Source organism: Haliotis rubra, unplaced genomic scaffold, assembly GCF_003918875.1.
Source record: "Haliotis rubra isolate DU_JTF1 unplaced genomic scaffold, ASM391887v1 Scf3, whole genome shotgun sequence".
In the NCBI taxonomy this organism is placed as follows: Eukaryota; Metazoa; Mollusca; class Gastropoda; order Lepetellida; family Haliotidae; genus Haliotis; species Haliotis rubra.
Window position 1 is genome coordinate 4,940,335 of NW_025766968.1, and position 24,346 is coordinate 4,964,680.

The 24,346-nt window shown below is 37.5% G+C and overlaps 1 protein-coding gene across 1 annotated transcript in view; it reads right to left on the bottom strand.

Annotated features, from left to right (window-relative positions):
- LOC124282433 (limbic system-associated membrane protein-like) overlaps positions 1 to 24,346 on the bottom strand; it is a 151,019-nt gene that overhangs the window by 88,911 nt on the left and 37,762 nt on the right. Inside the window, 1 exon segment of the mRNA XM_046718418.1 lies at positions 20,040 to 20,063. Within this exon segment, the coding sequence (XP_046574374.1) occupies positions 20,040 to 20,063 (24 nt within the window).

A 24,346-nucleotide genomic window follows, 5' to 3' on the forward strand; every position in this document is an offset into this window, starting at 1 on the left:
TATCTGAGTTTAAATCCTTATGTGTCTACACAGGTTTGATAAATTTAGATTTTAAATTTTTGTATGCACAGTTTCTTTATGTGCCTAGTATACATTACCCATGATTCCAGTAACACCTGTATTCAATGTTACAGAAATTACCCATGATTCCACAATTACCTGTATTCACTGTTACAGATATTACCCATGATTCTATTATGATAAGGGTCTTGGGTGCCAGTGAAACCCCTTTTCTAACTGGCATGCTGGTCTGCTTGGGGGAATTAACTCAGCAAAGAGTCTGAAGTCACAAGAAGCTAATCACAATTTTATTTACAAGAATGGAATAACATGGGGTGGCCATAGAGAGTTGGTACAACCCTCTGGGCTGAGGGCTAGAGCTAACCTGTGTTGGGAGAGTCTAAACCCTACTGACAAACATTTTATTTTCAAACTATTTATCTAGAATTAAAACAATAAAGAGATTACAATTGGTTGACTGATACAAAAATGAGTGTGCCCTATACAAGCCAATGAAATACAGAATGGGGTGTGTCCTACAAGAATAACTTAAATGACCAGACAGGGGGAGTACTTCAAATCCTGCTAACTGGCACTAATCTTGTTGGCACATTTACTGTATGCTTGGATGCTTACGGTATGACAATAGGATGCTTGGATTACAATAGATGGGCTTACTCTTGGCCATGTCTTAATGACCCTAAATTGGTGTTTGCTTAATGTTATTGTACTTTAGGTAATGACATGTTTACTTTACCAAAACAGTGTATTAAACCATCTAGACGTAACTTTTGTCTTAATGAAGGGTTTGTCTAACAGTTGAGTCCTTGATACCTTAGGCTAGGATTTATGTTGCACATCTGTGAAATTGTGCAGTCGTAACTGCAGTCTTTTTCAATAGTACCGGTATGTCTGTGAGATGAGTTTTACTACTTATGACTGGAGTCTTTCTCTAAGCTATTACTGATACATGATGAAACTAATATTCTATATTCATATTTTCCTAATATTTGAATCCTAATATGTTGCTTCTAGTGGTAATAATGAATTTTGTATGAATTATTATTCCATGATAACTCCACAATCACCTGTATTCATTGTTACAGAAATTACCCATGATTCCACTATCATCTGTATTCAAAGTTACAGAAATTACGCATGATTCCACCATTACCTTTACCGCAGTTGCAAATGGCAAAAAACATATTTTGCAAGTTCTTTTTTTCCAGTATTGCGTGCAGTTCCTTTCATTGGAATGTCATTTGACACATGATTAATCAATCAGAAACTATTTAACTCTTGTTTCTTTGTTGGTTTTTAAGAATACACAATATCATATTCACTATATTTTGCAAATAAATCTTCTGAAACCTACTAAAAATTCAGTTTTATCATTACAGTTAAAAAATGAACCACTTAATACAATTTTAGCATGAATGAAGCCATGACTTTCTGAAATTATAGAATATCCAGTTACAACTGAGAGTGTTAAAGTTTTACTGAATGTTCACAGTGTTTTCATCAAACAAGAACTTTATTTGTAAATTCAATATGAGTATATAAACACCAAGTGGAAATAAGGCCAGTCTAACAAATCTTTAAAGGTAAAATGCATCTTGTCTTCAATGGCATTCAGACTTTAACAGTTCTGTTCAAACGAGCTTCTTCAACTACAAATATACAGACATCTACTGACAAACCAGTTGCTGTTCTTATCACTTCAGAGGCGGTGGGGTAGCCCAGTGGTTAAAGCGTTCACTTGTCACGCAGAAGACACAGTATGATTCCCCACATGGGTATTATGTGTATTTCTGCTGTAACCCACCCCAATATTGCTGGAATATTGCTAAAAGCGGCGTAAAACTAAACTCATAGTGATGTGATCATCATTTAGCCAGGTCATGTCAAGAAAATGAGCAAGAAACCTTTCCTTCAGACAGTCATTTGGAGACATATAAATGTTTGGGCTTACACCCTTCAATTAACATCAATTTTCATGATACAAGCAGACGTTTTCTCTCAAGCGACAGTAACAATAGATAGAACCAGTTCAGTTGTAAGATTTACATTATTAATTAAACAGCCTTTTGGATGAGTGGGAACAAAGCAATTCTAAAACCAAGAATTAAATAAATGTTGCTGTACGCTTCATCAACAATTTTGTAGCCATTTAAGAGTGACTGAAACCATGAAATTTTTATTTTTCATAGATGGGAAACTGAAGAGTCTGCGGAGAGTAAATGTTTTGTTAAGTTTAACATTTCAGGTTTTACAAGGAGTCAGGCTAGGAAAGGTTGCTCGGATATCAAGACGGGTGGATCCCGAGTGGGACCTAGGGGTAGCCATCAGGGATATTGTACAATGGCTGCAATGGTAAACAGAAAGTAGTGTGTATGTTAAATATTCATGCACTAATATATTTTTTAAAATTTCCTTATGAGAAAAGCTGACAATAATCTCCAGCCAGTCTTGTCAAGGTCCTCCATACAAGGTTGGGGGTGGTGGGGTAGTTTAGTGGTTAATGTGTTCGCTCATCACGCCGAAGACCCAGGTTCTATTCCCCACATGGGTACAATGTGTGAAGCCCATTTCTGGCGTCCCCCACTGTCATATTGCTGGAATATTGCTAAAAACTGGGTAAAATACAACTCACTAACACACTCACTATTAAGGCCAGTGTACAGCGGGTACCTTGGTTGGGTAACAAGCCCAAATAAGGAGCCCAGTCAAGATCAGTCTTGTGAATCCCATCAAGTAAACCGCCGTGATATTGCTGGAATATTGCTAAAAGCGGCGTAAAACCAAACTCACTCACTCATCAAGTAGAATGGCATAACAGTTACAGATAGTAAGTTAATACAAGTACTGTTCGTCTATACAGAATCCTTCAATTATTGATTTTTAACGCCATTAGTTTTCTTATTAGCCAATTTTATTATTTCTTCTGAATTGTTTTGTTTTCTTGATGTTGTTGCAGTTACTTTTATTAGGTCTGGCTATGTGGGTCTATATTGGAAGAATGACATGATCAGGATAGGTCAATCTCTCGGCTGAAGACAGGGCACCAAGTAAATCTATCAGTGACAGTCTCACGATTTCCTATGTTGCTAACAAAGCTGATGAATGGTCTGAAAGTAACTTAGGAAGTTAGCTATGACTGTAAGAATACCCCAATAACAGAAGCCAAGACTAGGCTTACACGGTAATAAGCTGATTTGTCTTGACAAATGCCTTGGATTCAGTCATCAAGGAACTGGTTGTTTTGCTGGAGATCTGAATCATTAGGCTGGTAATGATGGGTTATGTAGTCATATTAAGCCCCCGACTTGGTCCCTCTGTCCCATGTACAACATAATCAGTGGTAATTCAAACCTAAATCACATCCCTGTCTTAATGCGCTGAAGCTGATTGGACATCTGCAGTACCAGGGCTGCCACAGTTAAATTGCACAACTGTCATGCCCGCACAAAAACCTTCCTCCATCATGTTCCACAACAATGTCAAGTCTAAGTGTGTTCACAGTTTATTTCTTAAATTTCATGTTGATATTTATAAAGAAAAATATGGTCAAAGACCAACAGATTTACATAAATAGTAGTGAGCATGAGTGAGTAGTTGAGTGGTTGACTTGTTGAGTGAGTGAGTGAGTATGCTTTTTGAAATATTCCATGAGTAACAGCAAAGATCAGAAATGGGCTTCACACATAGAACCCATGAGGGAAATCAAACCCGGTTCTTCGGTGTGAACAGTCTAACCACTAGGCTACCCAAACGCCCTTAAATTGTAATGACTTGGATAAAATCTAAAAGTTCCTAAAATGCAAAGTTCCACTGAAAATAATGATTACCATCCTGTTACTATGTTTGAAACATGTCATAAATATATTAGTCACAGACTTGTAGCTTTGGCAGGAAGTTACAAAATTTTATAGCGGAAAAGTTGTTGACAAAGTTCATACCCAGAACGACAGAAGGACAACCGAACAGAGATTTGAACGGAAGCACTCCAAGTTGTGGATGATGATGTACCAGGGTTTCAAACCTATCTATTATAAAGGCATTATTGTTGAAAGAGGTATTCCATTTCTGACATAGGGAAGGGGGAGGAGGGATGTGTGTGCTTGATAGATGCCAGGATCAATGTTTGCAGTTGTACATACAAAGATTAGTAACGAGCTGATTCACATTTAACGCTATTCAACCCCATCATCACTTGGCGTGATTAATGTGGCCACCTACGCATATATAATATGAATACAATCTGTTCTTGTCAACATATTACTGCTAGTTTCTGTGAACAGTGCTTTATCATCTTCATAGTGCACTTGCACTGGTGCTGCGTTATTCCATCCTTCTTGTTTATGCTTAATAACTAATATTATTTTCTGGAGGCTGCTTGGTGATGATGGCTGAGTGGGTTAGATAGCTGACTGTGTGAGTGAGTGAGTTTAGTTTTACACCACACCCAGCAATTTTCCAGGAATATGGAGGCGGTCTGTAAATAATCGATTCTGGCCCAGACAATACAGTGATCAACAGCATGAGCATCGACCTGCGCAATTGGGAACCGATGACAAGCCAGCGAGCCTGACCACTCGATCCGTCAGTCGCCTCTTACAACAAGCATGGGTTACTGAAGGTTCATTCTAACCCTGACCTCCTAGGGTTCGCTGACTGTGTGCCTGACTCTGAGAGAGTGGGTTCGAATACTTGATCGGATTCACCCTAATGAAAGTATAAGAATCTCTACTTTACTGAGAAAGTGTAATCCCAGTTATAACATAGGTTAAACTTATCAAATAGTTATTTATCCTCAATATCAAAAGAAATACTTATTTACCCTTATTAAGTAATCAAGCAGTGGTGTACAAATCATTCATCAGGTCTATTCATGAACATACAGTCCTAAGCCTGAGATACACAGAAATAATTTCCACACAAATGACATATACTAGTATGATGCCCTGCCTTTTGTAACCTGTATCATATCATAATTAATAAATCACCATTTTTTTATCCCATAATCTAATGAACTGACTTGCATCGATGAACATTTGGCATTATCAAAGGCCTTATCGTGTATTTGTGTATCCAAAAATAGAGTAAAAAAAATATCAAAATGATTATTTAATGCTCCCCTGTAACATTCAACCATGTTGTTGTTAGCTCAACAATGTATTCCCACGCCAAGAATCTCTGAAAGATGGCTGTTCCATGGATAACATAAACCTTTTGAAAAAAGCTAAAACAGTTAACAAAAATAATATGCCTCAAACTTCAATTTAAAAAAAAATAATTAAAAATAATTATTGATCAAATAACCATGGTGTTAAATCCAGGACAACTGCACTTTATGGGTCCCTGTCTTCGGGACCCTAACTTTAACCCTACCCCTCCCCTCACTAGAGTAAACAAAAAATGGTGTAAACTTCCGGGTACCCGTAAAGTGCAGTCTACCCTTAAATCCACTTTACTGATTAAACAGAAGCAACAAAACCCTTTCCACATCCAAAAGAAATCATAATCAAAGCAGGTTTACCTACAGTGCATTATTTGTGTGAAACTTAAAATACCTTATCTCCCACACTTTTCAACGTATGCTTAGATATTTTTGCGGAGTTGACATGGTGAACAACCAATTATGACTTTGTATTTGTTTAGTTATTACTCAGAAAATACTGAAACAAAGTAAAAAGTGTATTTCCTTCAAAACAGGACATGCATGTTTCATACTCGCACCCCTTTATCCTGTTTCCGTCTAACCCATCTTCTTGTAACTGACTAATACAGAAACTTGTGAACTTCCTTAAAGTGGTCTTGCTGACTCAGTTGGAACTGATCATTTTCAAACTGAGGATTGCCTTTACATGCATCAGGGAGAACCCTTTTAAAGGATTAGTTTCAAGAATAGTTTGAATTTTTAGCAAAAGTCTTACTTTAAACTATCCTTCTGATAACACTTTCCATACACAGGATGTCATTTATTCTTATAAAACTGTTATATTTACTTTCAGAGTGTACAAAACTTAGTTTTTACTTTGTTTTTGAACTCCTCACTCAGCAATATTCCAGCTTTATGGCAGCATTTTTTAAATAATCAAGACTGGACCAGACTATCTAGTGATCAACAGCATGAGCTCTTACTTTGTTACTTCAATGATTATCCTATAAGAATGAATCAGGAAGTTTGTTATTCTGAACCACATGTATTGTGTAAGTAGGGAATATGAACAAGGGATTATGGATTATCTGCCCTCAGTCAATCAATCATGTAAAACCCAAGCCTTTTCATGTAGGAGGGGGCGGTGGGGTAGCCAAGTGGGTAAAGCGTTTGTTCGTCACGCCGAAGACCCGGGTTCGATTCCCCACATGGGTACAATGTATGAAGCCCATTTCTGGTGTCCCCCGCCGAGATGTTGCTGGAATATTGCTAAATGCGGCGTAAAACCAAACTTGCTCATGTAGGTTATTCCATATGTTACTTGTTGGCATTTTGGGAGATTTGATTAATTTGTTTGTCTGTTGTTTAATGCCATACTCAGCAAATATCCAGCTATATGATAAGTCTGTGACCAAGTCTGGACCAAACAATCCAGTGATTGGCATCATGAGCACCAGTCTGTGCATCAGCCACTTCAGTGTGCCTGACTTCCTGACCCTGTGAGACACCTCTTATGACAAACATGGAATGCTGAAGACTAGTTCTTCATTCCATATTTTACAAGGAAAAGTGAAAAAAAAGAAGGAATGTTAACACTTCAGTGAAGGCAGACCATTGTTCAGATGATATAATATAATCAATTTGTGACAACACTTGATGATGCATATTGCATTTTATTCAACAATAAAACACAATGATGTTATTTGGTTTCAGCTGACCAATCAGCATTGAGAACTGCTAAAATGCACATGTGCAAATAATGGCAAGCTATTACACATTTCATTCTAACCTTATGGGTAATACATATATTTTATAACAGTTACTCAGAAAACATTAAACTATTGCTGTTTGAGAAAGTTACAATATCTCTTGGTCTGCTAGAAAAAAATGAAAGAAAGAAAAATGTTGAAATCTCAGCAAACTTCAGATAGACACACTGTACAATTAATATTGCGTTAAACAAGTCTAGTGTACTCAAACAGGCAAGAAATAAGTTGTGATGTATATCAGGGCAACATTATATAAGAGTGTTCCTTACGACCTCATCACAAAATCCATCAACTAAAAAGCCAATAACATCGAACTAATGGGGCAATCAAAATTATATCCAGAATCATTTAAAAAAGGGACATCTAAAGATACAAGTGTAGGATCAATTCTGAATGATAATAAATTGTTTGTGGTGTACAGTTGGGTCACAGGGAGTATTTTCTAAATTGGAATTGTAGATTGCCATTGATACAAGATTTATGATGTCGATTTCACGCCTCTCAGAATTCCGTCTCAGCTTCACTGACAAGAGCATGGTAAAGATCAGACCAAAGATTCATAAATCAGAACAGATTTACAATAAATCAACAGAGTGTGTCCTATTTATAGCGTCCGTCACATGTCACTTCTTCCTACAAGTGATTACATTATCTTTATGGGTCTAAGTCTTATGTAGTCATTGATGAGGATTCTTCTGATACGACAGAGATTTATCTGAAATATTGAGATTGCATTGTTAATTTTCTTTTGGAGCACAGATACATGTGTTTTGAATTCGTGACACACCATGAGATGTAGATCATGGTAATTTTCTTTTCCAAACAGAATGCACTGAAACCTTCACATTTGTTAACCAAATGGGACTGATTTCTTGGGCTGCCTTGACAACCATGGATCTATGATAGAGAATAAATGCTTTTATTATTAATCAATTATTTTTGCAAATCATATTTTTAACTAATTTTAGAATAGTTGGCTATGAGCTCACTCCTTACCACCAATCCTAGACAGAAATATACTTTATATGTAATTTGCTTGAGCAAGTCAGACAACCACTTGTTGGAGATGTAATAACACTTTTTCAGGAATGATCAATGCCCATGTTTAGGAAGATACCTTTTTCACAAACAGGATACAGGTTTGTCATATGAAACATAGTGTTAAGTGCAAAGGGCAGCTATTGTCTTGCAAAACCAGATGCTGTCTGTACAATATATAAAATCCTCGTGAATAGACCATTCATCAGGTTAGGTGAAATGGGAATTTAAAGGTCACATGCAACAAAAAAAACAAACATAATTAAAACACAATTATCACTTATTCATGACACATAATATGCATTGCCGATTATGAAAAAACAAATAAACAATATTATAAGCGTACAATAGCAAATCAAAAGTGCAATATTTAAGGTTTACTTCCCTCGAAACGAAGCACCCGGGATACCGAACCCAGTCAGAGTGGGTGGGTGTGCACTTAAGTATAACAAAGTCTTGCATTGGCTGGTTCATTTGCTGATACTCTCAGGGCTCTTTGTGTGTTTATAGGGATGTTGGGTTTTGTAAATACATGCTAATTTTTTGTGTATAACATTTTGCAATCAACAGACATCATAACATGTCATGTGTACAAGTATCACACCTGCCTGTCTGTGTATTTACATAATGTGACAGAGACAGAACTCGGGTGCACGAGCCATAAATCAATGCGTTTTGCTTATGGTGTATAGTTTGATAGGTGTTAAGTTCAAATTGCATGAGGTCAGTGATAGAAGTTGTGTATTGCATATTGTCATTAACAGACAGGCAGGCAGACACATAGGTGTCAATAAATCAGACACTGAGTTTTGTCTGTGACAGAGGCATATCTATATCACAGATATCACAGAAAGTGACTTGGTAAGAAGAACGTGTGGTGAAATAGTCAAATGAAATAATAGTTAAATCGGTAATCTACTATCATAGCATATAAAAAGCTCGTGCCTGTGAAATATCAACAAAAGTCAAAACATTAGTAAAATAGCTCACATCAAAGCCTACTCAGAGTACTCACCGACAGCAAGGTTTTCCATTTTGAAATGACGAACACTTCACTATTTGACACAAAGCTGAGTAGATCTAGATCCTTAACAAGGTTCTTTTATGTAATGAGTAGATTATTTACTATTAATTTTGTTGTTTGTGTACACAACCAAGATTAGTCTACTCCTGCTCATGACCAATCCGTGAATCCCCACTTCAAGCTGCGCGAACCTATTCACTGCGCATGCGCCATGACGCAGTGCAGCACAGCACAGTTGTTGAAACCACTTTTCACCCCAACTGGGGTGAATTAAATGAATCGTTTGAACTCCGATTTCGCAGGGGGGTTTTCATCGCGTTATTTTTCAACTTTATAAGTTGAATTTGTATTTTTGATAATTTGTTCCTGTAAGTCCATACCGAAAGGTTTCAGAATCTGCAAAGTTGTGTTTTCCGTTGCATGTGACCTTTAAGGTTTTTTTAACTTACATAGCAGGTGCATGTGTATGCATGCCTGTTTGACCTAGTCCAGACTGATGCTGGTTTTACAGTAACTTAAATACTATGTCAGTGTTTCAAATGGCCACCAAACTCAGACACTCAGTGCCTCACCCTGAGCCAGTGTTTGTGTTATGACCTTGCAACCAAGCACCTGTCAGGGTAACCTGATACCAGATTACCGCAATACGCTTTTAAAACAAAATGTATAACAATTATATTTTTCTGTACAACGTCAAACAATTATTGTGAGTTTCTCTATGGTTGACTTTAAAATCGATACAGATTTTCATTTACAACTGAAAGTTCACATCATAACTGATTGACAATTCAGCATACTTTACATGCAATGAATTGTTTATAACAGAAAGAATCCGTAACTATGGAACATAATTTTGAGATTGCTGTTATCAGAACCATAATACATATTTTTAAGGCCATAGTATATAGAAAATAGCATCTGCCAGTGCAATCAGTGTTACTCACTGGTAAAAACTTCAGCTGCCAATATATTGCAATATACAGATACCTGTATTGCAATATATTGCATTTTTATTTTAATTAATCATTTGCCAATACACAATCCCAACAACAAACAGTACCAGCTTGTGACATCTTTCAGTTCAGTAACTCCGAGGATCAAATATCCTATCTGCTCTGAAGGCAGGTGTTCTAAAACGTGGGCCAGTTCAACCTTGTATGAAGTGAGTGAGTGAGTCTAGTTTTACACCACTTTGGGCAATATTCCAGCAATATCACGGTGGGGGAAACCAGAAATGGGCTTCACACATTGTACCCATGTGGGGAATCAAACCTGGGTCTTCTGCGTGACGGTCGAACACGTTAACCACTAAACTACCCCACCGCCCCCAACCTTTGTTTGGAGGACCATGACGTGACTGGAGATTATTGTCAGCTTTTCTCTTTGATCTGCCAACAGATGTAGTACTGCTGGCTGTACAAGATGAGATTCGGTTGTCAGTATGCTCACAATATGCAGATCGATAATTGGAGCTCAGTAATCGTCAATCATCAATTGTAATCCTAGACCCCACCATAAAACTCATGTGGGCCATAACGGGACACAAAACTGCTAACGAAACTGGCACCGACTAATACCACGATCACGATGATCGAGGTTACTTCCTGTTTACATTGCAGTTTTACGAGTCTGGATTTAACAAACGTAAACAATAAGAAACATACTTACTAAAGTTTAATTTGGTGTTTCAGTCTCTTGAGCCCATTGATAATTGGTGAGGCACGCAAGATCAATCATCTGACTGATTATTCAATTAATCAGTCCAGCACTAGTGGACAGACTCTTGGATGAACAGTATCATTATTCTCTGATGTTGCTCATGATACTAATCACAGGTTTGTCTGGTCCGAACCCAACTCTGTACAGGATGCTGTACTATGATCACGTAGGGCAGTGGGATATCCTGGTGGTTCAAGCGGTCGCTCATCACACCGAAGACCCAGATTTTATTCCCCACATAGGTACAATGTGTGAAGTCCATTTCTGGTGTCCCCTGCCGTGATATCGCTGGAATATTGCTAAAAGTGGCATAAAACCATACTCACTCACTCACTCACTATGAGCCCGACATATAACTAAAAACAAACAAATGTGTAACTTGTCCTGTGTTGAAGGTTGCCTATTCTTACTCTGTAAGTCTTGTACAGGACAAATTCAGGTGTATATTTTGACAACCTTTCAATGGGAATATATGGAAAGGTCTTGCATACTTAGCAGACCCTATTTTCAGTTGTTCACTTTTCTTATTCCCAGTCTTAAGTTCAACTTGACTACAACCATGTTTCTTGTGTTTCAGGTTAATCTGTCCTCTGAAGGACAATCCCCCCTTACCCCCAGGAAATTAATCACAATTAGAAACCAAAAGAGACATTTTCGCCCAGACCTTTCATGTCATTTTTGATTATTTACATTTCACTCTGTCTGGGTTGTCTCAGCATGAGATACAAGTGAACAAACTGATGTCGGTCATGTGAAACTGGATGAACAGGAGTTTCCGTTCCCCAATCACCTATAAATGCAATGTTACCATGGTTGTATTGCACATCAGGGCAGGAGCCTTGTCTTGTCAAGCAGGGGACACTAACAGCTGTACTCAAGTAATGAGATGATAGCACTGTGGGTCCTCCAGGGCTGGGCATACGAGGACCATTATCAATATGTAATGGATGAGGGTCTGTGGTAGAAAATAGGAGATAGGAGAAGGGTTTTTTTTTAAGTGGTAGGTACTGGTGAGCGAGTGAGTGAGTGAGTGAAGTTTTATGCCGCACTCAGCAATATTCCAGCTATATGGCGGCAGTCTGTAAATAATCGAGCCTGGACCAGACAATCCAGTGATGCACAGCATGAGCATCAATCTTCGCAACTGGGATACGTCAAGGTACTAGGGGATAGGAAGCCAGGTTAACCAATAAGGTATTGGTATACGTCAAGGTACTAGGGGATAGGAAACCAGGTTAACCAATCAGAGATGGCTTGAGCACAGTTCTAGTTCGTCAGGGCATGATCATACAATCGGCCAAATCACAGAGAGTGACCACCAAACAAACTCTCATCAGACAAGCATGGAACCTATTCTTCTTTGAACCCATAAGGGTAACAATGGACTTGGAAAAGCACAAGATGTAAGGGATATATTGTTGTTTTACATAAATGATTTCATAGTGTATAGCTATTGTAGCTCCCATACTTCAACACAGATCTGCAATAGTTCATGCAAATATTGGCTTGTACAAGTGGGCCCAGTAACTCCTCCTGTCTTAAGGATCTATATGAGCCTTGCACTGAGAGATGGCGATAACCTAACATAGTCGGGCACCAAGATCAACTTGTGAATGAGTGAAATGCCCAGCTTCATGCCACTTTGAACAGTATTTCAGTTTTACGATGGGATGTCAACTTACCATAATGTCTAAGGCATAGCCCCATGGGGCTTATTGATTCATTTAATCGGACAGCCGAAATGGGGTGGATGGGCTTACATGTAACATAGACCTACACCTCAGACGCAACACACAGTGGGATGTCATACAGGTCTCAGTGCAAGAGGATGACTATTCCTTGCAAGGAGCTGACACTGCCACAGGTCTGTACAGTCTTTAGCAAGTCGGTAAGGAACAAAGTCAAGAATCAAGAGAGGTAATTTGTTCCTAATGTGAAGATCAAATCTAAGAGAAAAGAGACTGTCAGGGCCTCTGGGAGGGAGCTAGAGGCCCTGCTGGGGAGATCTGGACGATGAGTGGGGTCATGGAATATCACACATGACCATCAAGCAAAGGGGACACTTTCTACTTAGAATTTTTCACTTTTTCAACATAGACCTAGGGCTATTTATCTGTGAATGTCAAGATAAGTCCCTGATCCAGGACAGGGACGTCTGCTTCAGTCAGATACACAACTCTGGAAGTTCACACCATCTTGTTCTATTACTGACTGGATGAGCAAAGGAATGAAGCGATGTGTTTTCACTTTGATCTGTCCTTTACAGTTGGTATAATCTATGTTGCCATGAAATTATTCCACTCCTGCCACCAACATGTTCAAAGTGGAAATCATTGAGGGCCCATTCAGCAAGAGAATCAGAGGATGTGGACATCACCTGCACACACTAGTCTGCTGCAGCTCACACTCTCATCCTCCAGACAGGTGCACAACATTGTAGACAATATCTAGACAAACTGATGGGAATAAATAAAGCCAACTTTTTACATAACAAGAGGAAGCATTGCACAAAACTGAAAAGGATTCAATGATGGCTAGAAAAAGTATGAACAATGGCAAAAAGTGAATTCGCACAATACTGACACCCAAAGGAGAAGGGTTAAATGATGGCAAGTAAAAGTATGTACAAACACAAATTTGTGAATTTCCACCTCAACATGGATGTGAAGAAAAAATGATAGTAGTGAAATAGTCTGATGTTTAATTCCCCTCATCCCTTGCACAAGATGGATACATATAGTCACCACCATCCATGAAGGTTCAATGCACCAATTTACCCCTGAAAATAATTTCAGTATGCTGGCGTGGGAGTACCATTTAAGCATATTTATGAACTCAACAGAAGATTGACCTGGACATCCTATTGTAGCCGCCAAAAGTTTTAAGTCATCCTTAGAGATTTCAAAGATAACTTTGGGTTTGCTTTAACTAGGTTGTCCAATATCCCATAACACACAGTAAGTACTGACAGAGAAATCCCCCCTTCCAAACATAATCATCAGAAATCCTGGAGTCAAAACACAAAAAGAGTAGGTTACTGTTTGTTATTTTGTTTCATTATACATATATTTCTGTTTAAAACAACAATACGAGTTTGCTCATAGACATCAATACTAGATAGGCTTTTTTTCATTATTGATGTCAAATAATAAATTATCTACTGCTCCTTTCAATATAACAATTTATAACATTATGAACGTTTCTGAAAATGTCAGCACGATGTAAAACCTACCAAAATGATCTCTATTGCGCCAGAGCCATTCCCCAAGGAAATATTCTCTAACATCACCTTCAAAAGTATAGCAGTAAATGCATGCAATGGAAATAATCAGTTTTGCTTGTACAAATTGTCTGTGATTGAGAAGCTGTGTCTAGAATATTTACTGAGCTCCCCGATGTTCAGGTCTTGGCCTGCGGGACCAGCCTACAAGTAAACCACATCTATCTATATACACCCTAGTGCTCCGGGACATGGCTGTCGCTGCAGCAGGAATTGTAACACCCCATAGACAAGCATTTGTCGTCGGTTTACATCAGATTTGTAATTATGCAGATATTTGAAAATTGCAGATTTGATCTGAGCAGTTTCTGGCCCAGTCACACTCTGGACGACCCAGTGGAGGATGTATATAGATAAAAGGCTATCGCTAGAGAACGAGGAGACATGATCATTAGCCAAAACAGATTCCAAAGTGAGTAGGAGGCAAAATAGTCATGAAAATTATACTAAAGTATTACTCACACAATGATAATGCCTGATGTTTGTGAAAATGGTGATCATGACCTGCTCTTCAGATTTTTTAGGTCTGTCCAGCAGAAAATACTACTTTCCTGAACCAGAAAATACTACTTTCCTGAACCAGACCAAAAGACTTATTTATTCACGACCTACCCTTATTCATCACATCTGTACATGTCATCAATAAAACCAGTAAAAAGGTGAAACTTTTGAAAGTTTACAACTACCATAGTTTGAGTGACTTATGTCCACTAATACTTCACAAAACTACAGCAATTCAGGTACAGTTGTCTGTTTTACAATGAACTTCAATTTATATTTTTTTTTGCCAAAGCAAAACCATTACCTGAAGCATGGAATACCCAAATAGCATGTCTGAAATTCCCAAGTGAACAGAAAGACGGAAAAAGTGACAATTTGACAGTTTTCAATTACCGATAATCATCAAAGAGAATTGAAAAGAAATCTGTTTAACGGTAGAGGCTAGGGGTGTAATGATTAATCCATGTCATGATAACAGAACATCAGTGACGAGTAAATATGCCAAGAGCTGACAATGATGTCGTGGTACACTATCAATAACTTCGTTTGATGAAACAAAATGAAAGAAAATACTGTAAATGATTTAATTTTCAATTTTTTCTTAATCCAAATTACATGTTACTTCAAGACAGGTGTGGTACTCAAAAAGAAAATGTTCATTTAAGTATATTCAACATTAGTTCAATATCAAGACCAATGGTTAAGGACAACCAGACCCACTGTTTTGTTGGTTGTGGATGAATTTCTTACTTGCAGCTAAAAGACCATGATCAACATACACAAATGCTTGCTTCATGACGTAAGAGCATGGTAATTTAACAATTTTGTACTTGAATGAACAAAATATTCTTCAGTAAATAACTTCTTGTGTTTTAAATCTTACAATGTAACATTTTTCCAAAAACCTTTTTTTTATCATTATGGATTAACATTAACAAAGAACATATGCTTACTTTCAACATTTTTTATAAAGAAATACTGGAAAGAGAAATTTAACTTGTCTAAAAATGGTCACAGACATTTGTCTTGATTATGAGTCAAAACGGATCCCTTTTGCGGTAAAAGGCAAAATAACGCTTAAAATCATATAAATAGATAGCAGACAGTTAGGGATTTACAAAAAAGGTAACGTCAAAAGGTTTGTTTGTTGACTAATCATAAGAAATTTCTAAAATATTTTGCAGATTGCAGAAAATCGTGTTCTTTATTTTTGTCTCCTCAAATGTGTTAAAACTCACAAGTGAACAATGCAGTATAAATAGAAATAACACACATCCTGGTGATAAAAAAATATTTTTAGCATTTGTGAATGTTCAATAGAACATTTGAAGAAAATAATTGTCTGAAGGTGTTTTATTGCTGTCAGCATTTTCTAAACTATCATTTAAATTTAACATGACAAAAAATATGCTGACATTTGAAACAAACATGAGTCATAATCCTTGAGTGTTTGAAGGACGAAAATACAACGTTCATTGATGTTTCAAATTCTAATGTTCAATAACATTTTATCGAGATTTTTTTAAGGTCAATTGAAGTTAAATTGTTCAGTGTATAAAAGCATTTGATGAAGCAGACATTGAAGATCACAAATTTCAATGTCAACAGAATGAGAGATGACAGCTGATAGTGAAACAAGTTTACGCTTTACCAGTGGATGTTTGATAAGCCAGTATCTGTGTGTAGAACACAGCTGAAAGTGTAAAATCATGTGATCATTGTCTGGCTCGCGGGAATTCCAAAGAGTGCGAGTGCGTCTAGGGACAATAGGAATCAAATTAAATCCTTTGTTCAAGTCAGACATGCATAGATGAAATAACTCGAATTATTTTGTTGCTATGGTTATCAAAAATATTTTGTATAACTCCTGACAAATTAGCTTCAGTAGATAGCATGCCTTTGAAGGAATGGAACAGAATTAGCCATCTTGGAGGCAGACCAGAAGGCTGGCTTGATGAAGGCGAGATTAGCCTACAGAACCAACAAATCGGGTAACAAGCAGCACCAGAGTCAGAATTAGCTGTCAACGACAAGACAATAACGGAGGTTACACACTCAACTTTTTGTCCTGTCGAAAGGGGGACATTTGCGTTCCTGAGATTAGCTCAATTACAAGGACTGATATTTGCTTGCATTGATTCAATGCCACCAGCACATGTTATGAGGACGGCCATCACTCCAGACTTGTTTCTTCTTTCCGAGGGGCTGCGTAATTCTGTGTGCAACGCGACAACGCCTCCTGAGAGGACCAGAAAGAAGTGGAGTATATTGACACGGGAAGCTCTCAGTGCTTGGAGCATTGCACCCCAAGCTCAGTTCATTGTATCAAGGGCCCTTCCATAAAATTCAGTACACAAGAAAATTCACCAAAATTGGGAATATTCGCATGACGGGATAATTGAAGTTTGGAATGAACCTGTTGAGAGGAACTGTGATATGTGTACGATCAGGATCTATTTGATGATAATCTCTTGACCCGACTGGCAGACTGTGAGCATATGGTCCCAACAACCCAAACAGGGCAATAAGAGTTGATCAACCCTCTTCGCCTAATAGAGGTGTCTAGCTCTATACATGTGCAACACATACACATGCCATATCCACACACTCAAAGCTCCTGATGGTGGAAGTGGCACTGTCTGGTGAACATTTCCACATGAAATATTCATTGTCTCCATCAAGATACCTGACACACATGGAAATTACAAAGAAATTCACATGTTACGAAGACGTAACCTCCTCCTAAGCCAGGTCTCATCCTTCCTAATTCCAACCAAAATACACAAAGTTTTCCGAGAGAGCTGTCTAGTCCTAAGCTCTGTGAAGTAATATTCATGAGGAGTTCCAATGGAATGCACACCACATAATTTATTGGAATACAAGACCAGTATTCAGGTGTGATATGTAGGCATAGATTTAGTATATTAGATTGACAGGATTTGTTACGACGGTTCACCAGAACTGCAGTCTGAAGTTCCTGCAGATGCTTGTCTTGTGACATCAGCAAAATGAAAGTAAAATCTTGAAACAAATATTACTTTCAGTAAATACTGATGACTTGTAAATGACACAAAATACATCCATGACTGCAACAGCATGATTGAACAACTGATGTTACATCTAGGAATATCCAAAGTTTCCACTATCTAGTGAGTGAGTGAGTGAGTATGGTGTTACGCCGCTTTCAGCAATATTCCAGCAATATCAGGTTAGGGGACACCAGAAATGGGCTTCACACTTTGCACCCATGTTGGGAATCGAACCCACGTCTTCAGCTTGATGAGCTGACGCTTTAGCCACTAGGCTACCCCTTCCACTTCCACTATAGTGCGTTTGGCTCAAAAGCGGACCGATGAATTGCAATCGAAAACTAGTAAAGGACAGCCAGGTGTTAGAGAAGCACGTGCACAAGTGCCGACAAAGTTATTGATTCATTAATCTGTGCTGTGCCGTCTCCATCCTTTCTCGCACACCTGGCTGTCCCTTTCTCTGCACTCCTCCCTCGTAACAAATAGTGAACTGTGTCAATATTTTAATGATAGTTTGTTAAACAACTTTATTTTTAGGACATAAATTCTGCAAAAACCTCAGAGTTGGTCTGAAGTTTTGATTATGATCATTGTTTCATGGAGTATTTTATGTTTATTAGTTTTCGAGTTAGATTGCAAGTCATCGGTCCATTTTTTTTAGCCAAACGGACTATAGTGTCATCAATGTGGTGTTGTTGTAAACTGTCGTCTCGTGTTCATGTGTTGTTTAAGGCTACCATGGGCTAACAACCTATGATATTAACACTGTGTTGTTTTACGCTGCCATTAGCTGATAACACACAGGTGCTGCTGTTATTGTCTGTCATTTTTTGCCATCACAGGCTACAACCAAAATGATTAACACTGTTGATTTTCAATGCCCTGGATAACATCCAGCAAATATTATTAACACTGTGTTGTTTTCCAATGCCTTGAACAATATCCGGCTAATATTATTAACACTCAGTGTTGTTTTCAAAAGCTACTGGAGAACATCCAAACATTGTTATTAACACTGTGTTGTTTTTAGCCCAAATATTTCTAATATTATTAACACTGTGTTCTTTTTAAAAGCTACTGGGGAACATCCAGCCAATATTGATAACACAATGTTGTTTTTCAAAGCTACTGGAGTACATACAGTCAATATTGTTAACACTGTGTTGTTTTTAAAGCCAATGGCTCACACCATCCAGCCTATACTATTAACACTGTGTCGTTTCTGTCAAGCCACAACATAACCAATAGTTTTGACACTTCATTATTTCCTTCGGAAAGTAATAAATCCGCATGTGGGCACATCACATGCCCGCCTCCTGGTGTTGAACATAACAACTATGTGAGTGGTGAGCAGGGCACACACAATAATGCTACAATGTTACACTACAAACATCACTAGTAATTGGCAAGAATTTCAAAACAATGGTGACCACCAGTGGGGGATAGCATAAAACACAAAAAATAAAACAGGATTGTGATTGGGCAGTTTACCAATTTATATGCCATGTCCACATTGTTTAGGCATGTCGGGCAAACCCTGCTATTTCTGTATAATTTACACATTTGAATTGCTTCGATTCAATCTGAATACCTTACAATTGCTACTTTATATACCAATCCGTTTTAAGTCCCATTAAACAAGGATATAATATTTTTGCCTTAATATCTTTGTAATAATTGCAAATTAAGTGTTGCCCAAAATACCCTAAAAGATCTGGAATTAATTTAATATAGAAACATTTTTTCAAGGAAAACCTATAAAACTTGTTATCTTTCACATCTAATGTCTCTGCAAAGCCTCTAGTTACAGTTAAGCAATTCTCAATGACATAAAAATATTCAAGAGAGAAAATTGATTTAAAAAACAGTTGTCAGGTGACTGCAGAAGCATGAATTAGTTTTTCAGGCTGAGAGAACTGTATGTATCCCTATTGGTTTGTAGCAGTATTTGATGAACTATCTCTTCATTACAAAAGGACAAAGAAACTACAGTGGAAGAAATCCCCAGATTAATCATGGTTAGCCCACACGGCTACAGTGGAGCCCTCCAAGCCCACTGGTGTGGTTACAATATTAACTAGTGTGATTGTGTGATAGACATTCTCTTTAAATCCCTATAATAGGCTCCCATCCATCAATGGCCTTCCTTAATACACTTTGCTTCAAGTCTATTATACCACACTGGGAAAACGAAGGTTTTGTCTCTCAATGCTTATCATGTGACTCCATGCCCAGAGATTTCATTTACCATGTCTGATTATTTGATCAACAATCGCACTCTCAAATGTCTAACAGGCTCCACGCTTAATACGCTTAAATGTGCTTTTTATTTAACAACATCTGTTGACATGAAAGCCCAAGTTTCTGACATGCAAGGGAAAAAGGCACACCTCATTAAAGCAGGGAAATTCATTTGCTCATGCAGAAGATTCCATTTCAAAGAAAGGGTAGACAGGGTGACATAGAGAGGGAGTTTGAGGTTGAGAGAACAGAAAGACAAGGCAGTCTGTGTACATACCCTCATATTTCTTCTCCAATTGTGCTGAAAAATACAATTAAGGGTTATTCAAGAATTAGCATCAAGCAATGTAGAATGTACTGATACATCAGATAAACATTTTAAGCAGAAACAGGTAGAATAGCATAAGATGAATGGTTAAGCACTCTTCATTGATGATGGGGTAAGCACCATTTTTTGATGATGGGGTAAGCACCATTCATAGATGATTGGTTAAGCTGATATCGAATATGACTGTTTAAGCACCACTTATATATGATTGGTTAAGCACCATTCATAGATGATTGGTTAAGCTGATATCAAATATGACTGTTTAAGCACCACTTACATGTGATTGGTTAAGCACCATTCATAGATGATTGGTTAAGCATCAAATATGACTGTTTAAGCACCATTCATAGATGATTGGTTAAGCTGATATCAAATATGACTGTTTAAGCACCACTTACATGTGATTGGTGAAGCACCATTCATAGATGTTTGGTAAGCACCATTCATAGATGTTGTTAAGCACCATTCATAGATGTTTGGTAAACACTGTTCATTGATGTTTGGTAAGCACAATTCATAGATGATTGGTTAAGCAGAATTCAAAGATGACTGTGTAAGCACCATTCATAGATGTTTGATAAGAACTAGTACTGTTCATAGATGATTGGTTAAGCAGAATTCAAAGATGACTGGTTAAGCACTTTTCAAGGCAGGCAGGTTTCTGCTCTGTAAAAAGATGATTGATAAGCATGGTTCCTGTTTAGTGGTGATTGGGACGGCTGTTTTGCGGGTGGGGCAGAAATGGGCTTCACATGTTTTACCCATGTGGGGAATCAAACCCAGGTCTTCGGTGTGATGAGCCAACGCTTTAACCACTTGGCTACCCTACCGCTCCTCCATCAATTAAGACACTTTTGGATCAAGACGCATATGGACTCCAGCAAATGACAAAAACACTCACCAACAAAGATTGGCTAACATGACCTTTATTATTCATCAGATGAGCTGTTTATACTGAGAGTTTGCTATTCACATGAAAGAAAATAAATGAGGCATTTATTAGACAGCACTGTTGGCACCAATGGTGTAAAACATCTGACACCAATCAAATAATGACATGTTTAGGATCACACCAATCATTTCGTTTCGTGTTAAACGTGAGTAAGAAACCTGAACGACTTGATTCCATCTTGCCTGGACAATCGGTATGCATCTTCAAAATCGAGATTTATCTTCTTTTGCTCTTACTAATCACATATAGTATATCGCTTTTTTCTTCATGTAAGTGCTTTAATTGATGATTAATTGGTATATTTTAAGCACATCAACTTACATTTAACAACATTGTTACTTTTCTGACAATGATATACTTATAAGGTTGCACCAATACATTGTTACCAATCACAATGACACTGCCTTTTGCCTGGGTATTTCAGGCCCGTGAAAGTCCGGGTTAGAATATTGATCTTCAGTAACCCATGCTTGTCGTAGGAGGCGACTAATGGGATCGGGTGGTCAGGCTCGCTGATTTGGTTGACACATGTCATCGGTTCCCAATTGCGCAGATCGATGCTCATGCTGTTAATCACTGGAATGTCTGGTCCAGACTCAATTATTTACAAACCGCCGCCATATAGCTGGAATATTAATGAGTGCGGCGTAAAACTAAACTCACTCACTCACTCTGGGTATTTAAAAAATGTACATTTGATTTTGTTTCTAAGTGTTAAAGAATCGTTTTTCACTTTGATGTATTCAACTTTAAAATCAAAGCACAAAAGATTTAAAATCTCAACAACTACAACTGTAGTTAAACTTATGATCCATGCAAAGTGTCTACTCTCTGAACTATATTTGGAAAGTTGTATCTTTATTCCTCAAATTTGAATATTTTTGCTCTTCACATTTTACCAAACATTCTTATACTATTTTTTCCATTACTTTCATCAAATTTGAGACTTCTGGTGACAAATATTCACATTAAATGCAAACAGCAATTGTAGAAAAAAATCTGTAGCATCTTTATGAGCCTTAAGTTTATGAAAGTTCAGGGGAAACTGTTAACTAAATTTGATTTGTATTTTTTTCATCTAGTTTTAAAATTACCATGGATCAGAACCATTCGAACACATTTTGGTGAGACTATGTAGTTACTTTAAAAATTTCATTCATTTTTTTTACATGACAAAAAACTGTCAACATGACTCGAACCATTTGAACAGACATCTGGTGGGAATATGTACATTATCTGTCATCTTCAACGGTCCAGTAGTTTTAGAACAGAAAAATGTACCCACAATGACGACAGCTGATGGGCATACAAGCTATGACACATACTCACTTCAGCTTATAACCAAGGTGAGGTAAAAACTGCAATTTGTCTCCATCGGTTTTTCTGACATTTTCACAAGACGACAAAAAATACTCCAGCAATATCACTGATAGGACGTTTTTACTTGATAATGCTCTGGCTTCCTAGTTTTTCTTCAGTTTTTTATGTTGACCAAATTCAGACAGACTACAGATTGTTAGCTTTGGTAGTAAGTCTGTCTCCTATCAAGTGACATATGCTGTCTCAGCAAACTCTCGCCAGCCGCGGAAACTACAAAAGACCACCTAAATCTGCCTGATTAATTATAGCGAATCTGTTTCTCTAACCACAATGATCAGACTCGATCATACTCTCATTATACTTATCACAACCAAAGACAATTTTGTCTCCACCACACGTGCTGCCTCACTGCTAGCAAAACCTCCTTGTGTATTGATATCAAACATCAGAAATGCTGAATAAATAGCCAACAGTCCTGCAATCGATGAGGAACATTATTTAATAAATCCCACAAACACTGTCCACAGAGGCTGTGCTCTGTTTGAGAATGGATGCGATATGGTATGTTTAACTGGAAATAAGGACCAACACAGCATATCAAACACTTGAAGTGCTGTTCTATTTGATGCCTTTGGATGCACATATTGTTAAGAAAATAAATGTTATCAAACTTACAATGTGTTTTTTCATTGGTTTCGGAACAGCCTGAATTCAACGCCAATAGTTCCATATCAACATCAATTTTTAGAAACGGTAAAAATATACCAGTTTGAAAATCCTAAAATGTTCTTGAAATGAATGAATAAAGGTTTTCAAAAAGTAAATTCAGACATGACAGTCTTACAATTTTGATAACATGCATAATACATAATACATAATACATATAATAAAATATTTCTGTCAGAGTTTGGTATAAACACATTTATTCAGTTTCTTGAATCAGGCCAAATATAAAAGATGTTGGGGTTCTGATTACAGCTCTTAAAAAAAAGGTTAGGTAGGTAGGAATTTTTATACATATATTTTTTACATATTTTTAGAAGCAAAGTACAAACTAATAACACATTTATCAATGTGTACAGTCAACTCTCGTTAATCCGACACTTGTTGCAGAGAAATATGTCGGATTAACGAAAATGTCGGATTAATGAAAATGTCGGATTAATGTATTTGTGTGAAAATACATATACAATCACATAAGCGAACAGTTTCATATCTATTTCATGACCACATTGGCACAAAACTCACGTTTGTTTTCTACAAGGGGTCGCTTAGCAGGTGGTGTACTCGTGACTAATATCTTGTGATGAAAACTCATGTCAGTTGTATCATAAACATTTTATACAGCTCGCTCCACTGTTATTTCTTGATTAAATCGTCTCAATTAATTATCCTGTGTTCCTAATTAACAAGTTTGATGTTCACTGACGCCGCTGTCAAGCAGCCAGTAAGGCACACGCTAATTATCACTCACATGTGATTGTTTGTATACGGTGGGATATACGGTCGGATCATCCGACCGGCTGTGTTGATTGTCGGATTAACGAATGTTTTTACACTGTATTTACAATAATCAGCTGCTAGATTAGTGTGTCGGAGTCGGAATGCGAGAATGTCGGATTAACGAGAGTAATTATCACTGTTTTAAATGGTTCCCTCATTTTTTGTCGGATTAACGTGATTGTCGGATTAATGAGTGTCGGATTAACAATGAGCTGACTGTACTTGTTTATTTAGTCAAGCTTGAGGCCACCATGTCGACTTTCTGTATCAGAATGACCGAGGTCCAGTCGATGCCGGGGGAAAAAACAATGGTATCTGAACGCTTATTTTATTCATACCGCTTAAAACAAATAGAGTCGGCACAAGAATTCAAGGGTCGGTCGGTTAATCGAAACCACAACATTTTTTCTTTTAGGCCTCAATGACTCAATATCATTGGGTACAAAGAGAGGCCACATATAACACTATCGTGCCATGTATC